The sequence below is a fragment of the Limulus polyphemus genome, unplaced genomic scaffold (assembly GCF_000517525.1).
Source record: "Limulus polyphemus unplaced genomic scaffold, Limulus_polyphemus-2.1.2 Scaffold563, whole genome shotgun sequence".
NCBI classification, from domain to species: Eukaryota; Metazoa; Arthropoda; class Merostomata; order Xiphosura; family Limulidae; genus Limulus; species Limulus polyphemus.
This window is the reverse complement of record NW_013666173.1, coordinates 131004-140933: the sequence shown is the minus strand read 5'-3', so window position 1 is coordinate 140933 and position 9930 is coordinate 131004. Positions and strand designations below refer to the sequence as shown.

The window sequence follows — 9930 nt, the reverse complement described above, 5'->3', positions numbered from 1 at the left end:
TATATATATATATATATATATAGTTAGTTAGTTATAACAACCGGGAACGCTTATTGTGCATCTGAAAATGAACCTGAAACTCAAAATCAGTGCAGAAATGTTCTAGTTTGGAAACACTAGCATTTGCATTGATAGAATAGTTTTACTGATTAATAAACGTAGCATCTAAAACCATCTTCAACAATTTGTCCAGTAATCATCGCAAGCAGATGGTCAAATTGCCAAAGTAGTGCTCTTTTTAAAAGATGAAAATTTCTCACTTCCCGCCAGATACCTCTAAATACATGTGTGTACATACCTCCTTCACTTTCACACACCAGTGTCAAGCTTTCACCCTCGTTATACGGACCAACTAAACTTTCCAGAACTTGGCCATGTGTATCCCTCACGATGGTTTTCTTTGGTGGAACTAGAAAATAATATAGTTTTTGTTACAGTATTTTACATGAATGAAACTTACATATTCGTAAAAGCAGCTTGCTTGTTCTTTTACAGCGAACGTTTCAAAAATTGCAATAATTTCCTCAACTGTTAGAATAGCAAAACAAAACAAAATACTAAATACACACACTCCTGCCAATTATTATTTGATTTAGACTTTTACTGAAGGTAAAGAAACATGCTTTTACTAGAAGTATTTATCAAAGTTTGAATAAATATAAATAAGCATAGAATATTCTCCAAATCGGTCAACAATATAACGTAGTTTAAAAACCCTGTAAGGTTTTTAATAGTCAAAAGCATAAAAATAATCTCTAATCCTAAAATAACGGATAAGTTATTTCCTTGTAGGGAAGATATAAGTAAAGGCCTTAAAGACAATTTTCATATCACCCGAAACGTAACCAAGAACACTGCTGAAACCATAATACAAAACCTTGATATCACAATTTTGGTCATCTCCTCCATGTGTCTGGTAGTCTTTGGTTTAGGTCATTAGACAAAGAATGGGAGTGTTTTGTTGTTGTTTTTGCAAAACGTGTTTTATACAGCTATTACAAATTATTGGATAGTTCCATACAAACTAGTGTTATTTTATTATTTTCATTGTGTCCTCTTTCTAGTATGTTTATCCAGTATAATAATAATATAATGATTTCAGTTTAAGTTCGAACATTATTCATGTTTGAACACAAGTTATAGTAATTTTTCAGTTATAGCAACATGATTTTGGAACCACTCTACGTCGTTATAGTTTTGCTCTATTTGACTACCGTGAACTTTGACATCAGCCTTCGAGCGTAGTTTCTATTGTAAAAGTATCCGCCTTAAGGTTGTCATATTCAAAACACAGCATTCTTTCATGAAAGTTTATATAATTCATCTAGTGTACAAAGACGACAGTTTCTTAGCATCCATTTTAATAGGCCCATCGCACAGACATCCATAGGCGACTTGACCAAACTGTTTTCCTATGGGATAGCACGAATACCTCTTTCATTCTCTGGCTGCTTCAGGTTTTCGATATGTCGTGAAAAACGTGATTTGTGTCGCTTTCCCAGACGTAGATCCTTGTTGCATACTGTTGCAAAGGTCATGTAGACTGCTACAAGGCACTTCACTCTGATAATCCCGACAGGGGTACGACTTGTTGCTTGGTCCTGGTGCTCCAAGTTGATCCATATTCATTTATTTTTTAATGTCATTTAGTGTAAGAGATATCCACGTATTGGCAATTCTAATTCCCGACCTGAACGCGTCTTTATTATCTGAGTGTTTGAATATTTTGGTTCGGAAATGGTTGTCACAACCCTAGCAAAAATAATTGAGTGGCATCACATTAATTACCAACCACAAAACAATCTTAGAATATAGTCTTGACACACTACCATCCATCGCGGTTATATATCGACCTATGGATGTCACATACATGACTTGCTGATTATTATATTCAAAACTATTTATGTCCATTTAAATATAAAATACTCAAACATTTCCAAAATGGTAAATTAATCGATATGCTAATACACCATGTAAAAAACGTGAATCGTGTTGCTTCATAATTTCTGTTATTTATATTAATGTTTCTTGTTCTAAATACACGTACTGGTACGTTTTAAGTGAAATCGGCATGCTGTCATAGCGTACTTCAGTGTTTTTTTTTATTCTTATTATTTGTATTCCAACTTCAGTTAACCTTGCGTTGACTTCTTAAAGTAAGTGAAGCCGTAAATCATATCATTATTATTCTCAATACTCATCCACCTATTTACCCGTGTGTGTGTGAGCGTTTAAGTTCTGATAACGATCGTTTCGAATTGCTTTTGTTCTATAACAATAGTCCTTTTGCTTTTTTGTTTGATTACTTCCGGATTCTATTGCTTCAGGATCATCCAATTGGAGGGAATGTGTAATTACATCTCCTTGAGTAATTAAAGAATAGAGAATTGTGGTAGAGAAGAACATAGCATCTAGGAATTCCCGAACGTCCTATTAAATTACTTAATATTCCAGAGAACTGTGTCTCATAGGTATTATATTTTTGACAGACTGAATTACCCGAGAGGCGTATATATTTATCTATATAATACATGTATACACATATAATACAAATATATAATAGATATCGCAACCTTTAGCTTCCCTCAGACTGACCATTTTCATGTTTTAGTTTATTTTTGTGGATTATTTATTTGTTTGTTGTTATTTTTAATCTAAGCATGCATTGATTAGAAAGACCCTCTTGTAAAAATGAATTCATGTTTAAATAATTTTGATTATATAAATAAACATCACACAACGAAATTTCATTGATGGTTGGGTTTTACCGTGTGACGAGAGAGATGAGAAAATGGTGTTGTTAATTATGATATTTCGACCCATTACACCAGATCACCTCTGCCACGCCCATCCAATCACTCAGAGAAGATGACCACCATTTGTCAAGTGTTCCCGAGACATAACTTTATAATTCCAGCATGGTAGCTGTTGTTTACATTTCGGGTAGGTTTAACTATAGGACATGTGGTCGCTGCATCTCTACTAGTTATAAATATATTTAAACTACGTGAATACAGATTAGTTTCTAAGGTATATATTTCTGTTACTCAAACCGTTGCATCCAATATCAGAAAAATACAGTTTTCGATCTATGAAATGAAAGGGGCTTAAGTTCAAAGAACAAAATTTCATTCTAAAATTTAATTAATATTCTTCTAATGCAAAGTAATCTACAAACAAAGTCTGACAGTGAGACTATATCATAAATAGTTCATATGAAACTTTTTGATATAAGATCGGATTAATATCACTGGCTAAATATTAAAGTTATGACCAACGTACATTCTTTACGCATTTACGTCGGATTTTGGAAACTCTGTCCAAACCACGAAGACATTATCAATAAGTCTTTGAATCGTGCCGTATGTAAAGTCCTTTAGTCAGACTATGAAGACATTATCAATAAGTCTTTGAATCGTGCCGTATGTAAAGTTCTTTAGTCAGACTATGAAGACATTATCAATAAGTCTTTGAATCGTGCCGTATGTAAAGTTCTTTAGTCAGACTATGAAGACAATCTCAATAAGTCGTTGGAACTTAAGCTTTAGAAATATGTCCAGAAACAGCGCAAAAAAAAAATACCATTAATACGCCTTTTGTATTTTAAACCAGTTTATCATCTCACAATGCGTTTCACGAGTTGGCTTATCTGTAGTGAGAGTCTTTGTCCGTAAACATCAGAAAGAAAGTCTTGCCTAACTACAACATTGCAGGTACGTAAAAGGCGTCTTTATTGTACATTAAATTTATTTTTTTTGTTTGTTGTAATGAAATACATTTTACATCTTATTTTACTGAAATTTCTTTTAAAAAGTTTTCTGATAGCTTCGTAAAAGATTCGTCGTTTCTTATTTTACGTGTTTTGCATCTTTTCTCTTATAGTCATCAACGCCCATTACAACAAACTCATTTTCCTTATCTGATGATTTAATAATGACTGAATTGCGAGTTTTGAGTTTATCTGGCTCAAGTTCCTTTTTTTACCGCTTTAGACAATTAAATGGCGTTTAAAAAAAAAAAATTCTTACATATCAAGATAGGAATAATTGCACTATATATATATATATATTTATATCTGTTGAATTTATGTTATTTTCTTGGTATTTTTAAAGTTACGTAGTTACCAGTGCATGTTCTTTATAATTAAATTTAGTATATATATGTGTGTGTGTGTGTGTGTGTGCGTGTACATTGTACGTAAGTTATGCAAATTGTGGATATATGTTACCACTGTTAATAACGTTATCGTAATATTCGGTGAGCTCTGTATTACTTATTTTCAAGTTCAAAATGTATTTAACAACACTTGTCATTTACCGCTGATGTACGTTCGTGGTTGCACCTAATTTTGCCTTTTTGTTTATTTTATATTTTTAGTTAGTTTTTTTTTTTGTAGTTTGCTTTAGCCGTTCCTAATTTTGAAATTGTAGATTAGAGGGAAGATAGCTAGTCAACGTCATCCATCTGCCATCTCCCGGGCTACTCTAATCGAATAGTGAGAGTTGGTCATCACATTGTTCTTTTGTTTCTTTGTTTGTTTGTTTATTTAACGTTAGCCTCAAATCTTCAATCCGGTATGCTAACCAGTGGGACGAGCGCATCCTTTAAAGTTTTAGAGTAAAAAAAAAATGCCAACGAAAAAGAAATTCGAGTCTAGTAAGTTTAATATTATACAATGTTTATGCGAGATAATAACTTTGGTTTAAAAAGTATATTCTAAGACGGTTGCAGAATAATAAGTAATAACGTATGCATTCTCTCGCAATACGTATTTATACATATACAACAATGTATAACTTAGTTAGTTGCTAAAGTCATCGGTTTACCTGAAGATACATGTACATGACATTTTTACATAGACAGATAATGTTAAACTTAACGAACTTAAAAAAACACCTATTTATTTTGAGTAACATGCTTATGACATTGTTTTTCCAGTAATTATTTAACGGAGAATCTTGTTTCTCATAGAAATAAGCTGTTACATTAGACATCGTAACCTTCGTATATATTTTACAGAACGTAGTGCTGATGACATTTATTCACTCAATAAATGGCCTTTTACTGTTCGGTCATTTTTTTGAAATCCCTGCTGCTTTGTAAATTAAAAGATGATTCCTCTTACATAATAGGCTAGTATAATTAATGGTCATTCCACATTGCAACTGTAATATGGCTATTTTTAAATATATCAGTTGATTGGACTGTTACTACAGTGTTAATTGTGAAGCACAACAGGATTAAATTTCGATTTTGCAAATGGTTGGCCTAGTGGCAAAGTTGGATTATCTTCACTAGTTAATAGTGCAAAACAAATTGACCATCGACACACATTGGCTTCACATACTCTATATATGTCTTTGAGTGTCAAATATTTTTTTTATAGAAACTTACTGGGATTCTGTTTCAGATTTATACATATGAGCTCGCTCTGAATGGATCAGATTAGAACATTCAATCCCCTTATTGATACTTGGCTCTATTTTTATCTAATGATTATATAATATTATTACGCTATTTCATAGACCGTATTTAACCATTGCTGTATATTACTATTATTAATTAGTGGAATGTTTTGTATACGAAGTTTAGTCACCTTAGTATTAATTAGAGAAAACATGAAATGTTGAGAGGTAGTGAACAACTGCAGTGTTTGTTATTGTTGTTGTTTTCTCACGAAAACCTACCTAAAGCATATAAGATGAAAACATACTGGATTATACGAGGAAATATAACCGAAACCTCGAATACCTGAGAAATATAGCTTAAAGCATAGTGAAACCTCTTTAATCCGAACACATTTGTAGTAAACTAATTCGTCCGGATTATCAAGACATCAGAATAGTTGAATCATTTCGAATTCAATGGACTCTATTAATAGCATGTATTATATAGATCGATCTAAGGTTGGAAACTATTAAGGGTGGGCATGCAACTGGTAAACAAAAAGAAATTTTGTGTACGGTAAACGTATCAACTTTTTATTATCTACGTTATCAATAATTATAAAAATTATATAACCAATGTGGCATTTCATTAACTTCACATACAGCGTTATTTTGTTGAAATTAATAATTTACTTACAGGACACAAAATACACAATATTAGTTGATTATACAACAAATCATTTTCTAGAGAAAAATGAAATCATACACTGCTTTTGAACTGATTTTTTTTCTTTTTGAAACTTCTCAGAAGCTTTAAGGAAATAACACATTACGTCATCACCTTCACATAGGTCATCGTTTTGTTCGAACCATATGATGACGTCTTTAAGGCTAGATGTGATTTATACGGACTGACTGGCCCTATTGGTGGATTATTTCTTATGTCCGATTCACTTTCACCACACTCTTGAAGAGACAAGATGGAAATGACATCTTCATTTGACATCTCATGTTCTGCTGGGTCGATGATGAGCCACTGCACTAATCAGCTAACATAGAGTCATTAGTACTCGAGAGTAAGGTGTGAATTCCATAAGCAATCTTATTAACGACTTCTGACATGTCAACAGGCTCAACAGTTTTTGGTAGTTTCCATGATAACACTGGACCAGGCGAAAATTACCATTTGTAAAGCCTCACGGACACTTACAGTTGTGGATCGTTAGTTTCAACACATTTTAAGTACTTTCTAATCAGCTGACGTAGTAATAAAGTATGAATGATCTGATTATTCCAGCATCCATAGGTTGTGTAACTGGTGTTTGATGGTAAGTGGTACAATGTTACATTACACAACTCTTGATCTGGTGCAGCATGCTACACAAGGAGAATAATTTTTATCTTCTTTGAGCGCATCCTCCGGTTAAAATCCTCCAGCCACTTCGAGAACAGCGCTGACGTCATCAATGTTTTCTCATTTCACTTGTATCTTGCATGAACAGTAGGTTACCCACCGCAAGTTAAGATCGTTCACAGTAAGATTGTCGTAAGCTGATACCGTTGGTGTAGGTGTTTTGTTGTTAGTAATTGCCTCCTCTTTTTTCTGTTATGGTCTACTCCTAATTAAATGTACGGTTTACCGAATCACATATCCATAGTAAATGAATGATCGTCAAAAGTAGGTGCTGTTTGTATTCGAAACGCGAATATACGGATTATTGATTCAATTTCCCGTTGTGAAGATTTGTCTATATGAAAAATCATTCGAATTGTGAATAATACGGATTGTCGATTTACGGACGAACAAGTGTTCACTGTAATAACAAGTGTCATTACCCCAGATAGGTCGATGCCCAAGGATTCGATAAAAACATGGCCTATAGATGATGATTGAATGTGCATATTATAGGTTTATTGCTAAAGACAGCCATGCTTGAAACCTTATCGTAGTGATTGTTATGGCGTCCAGATGAAAATGTTTTCCATCCTATACCCAACTTAAGGATTTCAATTTGTTTTATTAACAAATTGCAGAATGATTTTCGTTAGTTTAGTTTTGTTTCACTTATTATAAAAAATAAAATCTCATTCAGACCTTAGCACAGACACGGAGACATCGTCTATTTTAATTTAAAAAAAAACAACAGAAAACATCCACGGTTAATCCGACCTTTACAATTGTTGTCAGTGTTTTTGCAACAGATATTATTAATCATTTGTAATTTCTTTTACTCTTTTACTCCTTACTTGTCTGAGTCTCATATACATACTTGTTTGAGTCTCATACACAGTATATTATTTCCTACTTTGGAAAACTACTCTAATTTATCCTTTAACTATAATAACTTTAACCTTATCGCGTATATAGAAGTTTCACTAAAAGTCAGTTTTGAGTTCAGTGTTCAATGTTGTTTAATCAGAGAAAGGACAGTAAATTAGCGTTTTTTTTGTTGTTGTTTTACTTAAACAGATTCAGAGTTCTTTAAGTTTCATCTAATTTGTGCGGTTTAATTTTTTTTAAGTAATCTATTTTGTGATTGTAGACTATGATTGGATACTGTGAATTACATTTGAGATGTTTTAATCCCTGGTTGAGAAAGAAAGACTGATTTATTTGCATGATATGCCAGTAAGGATGATTTGTTTGGTTTCTCTTCCTAAATTCATGAGTAAAAAAACACGTTCATCCACATCATGTGATGCTTTCGAACATAAATTACCCAGTTGAATTAAACTATAGCCTGACCGTATTCAGTGTTTTGAGTAAAAATAAACCGTTATTAACTGAATGGGCACATGCTTGTAACATGCTTATGTACAGTCGTTATTCATTAGAATGTAATCGATTTATTAACATTAATTTTATTAAACTATGTGGACTAGTTGCTAGTTTCATTGACAACGCGAATTAATAACGAAGTCTGAAAGATCATAAAACGCGATGGAAAAAAATCCAACGATAAACTAAAAGTCTGATCAGTATCTAAGTTTATAATAAAGCACAAGATGATAAATAATCAAGTGGTTAAAATAGGTCCTTAATATTGGATTAAAGTAACACATGATAGCTTATTGACCCTAGACAAATTATAAAATGGTCGATGATTAATCTTGAAAATATAACTTGACCGGAATTAAACAACAGAACGAAGTACACCATAGGCGTTACACACAGGACAACACGAAAACTCGTAACCAGAACTAACCCTAGTTCAAAATAGCAAACAAGGTAAATAGAACATGATTGTTGATTAAGTCTGCAACAAATTAAAGCTACTCTGGACTAAAACATAATGTAATTGGAATTTGAAACTTATACCAAATAGTGTAGCGATGGAAACAAAATACAATAAAATCTGTGACTAATTCTATAAAAACCCGACTTCCTGGAATATCAAATATGGAATACAAAAAATGTTGTCATTAATTAACGTAGGAACAAAGTACAATCGATACTTAACCCTAGAAGAAAATCTGAATGATTCGCAATTAACTCTGTAATAAAGTATTACATAAAAAAAGAACAATGGAAAAGTACAAAATAATCGAAAGTAATATAATATCTGCATATGGTGAATACTTAGTAATAGTTAGTTAACGTTATATGTAAAATACAAAAAAATATGTTTCTACGAAAGCAACGCAAGTAACACTCGAGGTTCCGTAGATTATTTTCTGTTATTTTCAACACATCAAACTAATTATTTTCTGTTATTTTCAACACATCAAACTAATTATTTTCTGTTATTTTCAACACATCAAACTAATTATTTTCTGCTATTTTCAACACATCAAACTAATCTAGAATATTAGAAATAGGAAAGTAGCTACAATTCTACATAAGTTCATTCAGTTATTACATCCCAACTACCTATTCTGATATTCTAACTAGAACGTACTTAATAATTACAAATTAGCAGTGAAAACATTTAAATACACACCAGTGTATTAATCTAGGTAAATATTAACTTTTCATATATTAAGACAAACTGACGTATACCTAAGACCAATGAACAAATAACATTTTATTAATAGCAATATCAGTCGACTCATATTTGATGTTATTTGTTTTATACCATATTTAAACATGTTCTAATATAGACGAATATGCATAGGTACAACTCGCGATTCGACACACATCGATACAGAAGTAATAGTGTAAAATATTTGTATTCAAGAGCATTTTTAACTTGGGAATGTTTTTTTTATTTTTTATATGTTTTGAGAGAAATTACTTTATTTAAATTTACTTATATAAAGATTGTCTAAAGAAAACATACCAAGAAGTATAGAAAAGGTGCTAATGCTGTATCATATATACATTTGTTATAAAGAAAAATTTCAAGGTTTCCAAGTTGAATTTCACGGGTTTGTTTGTTTGTTTTGGAATTTCGCGCAAAGCTACACGAGGGCTATCTGCGCTAGCCGTCCCTAATTTCGCAGTGTAAGACTAGAGGGAAGGCAGCTAGTCATCACCACCCACCGCCAACTCTTTCACGGGAGACAAAGTATTTAAGGTGACACCTGTCAACAAATTAGCATT

The 9930-nt window shown here is 32.3% G+C and overlaps 1 protein-coding gene across 2 annotated transcripts in view; it reads right to left on the bottom strand.

Moving 5' to 3' along the window:
• Window positions 1-9930, bottom strand: part of LOC106459123 (hemicentin-1-like) — a 98643-nt gene that overhangs the window by 77913 nt on the left and 10800 nt on the right. For both annotated transcript variants that reach the window (XM_022385548.1, XM_022385549.1), the window contains exon 2: window positions 299-409. In XM_022385548.1, the coding sequence (XP_022241256.1) occupies window positions 299-409 (111 nt within the window). The remainder of the gene's footprint in view (window positions 1-298; window positions 410-9930) is intronic.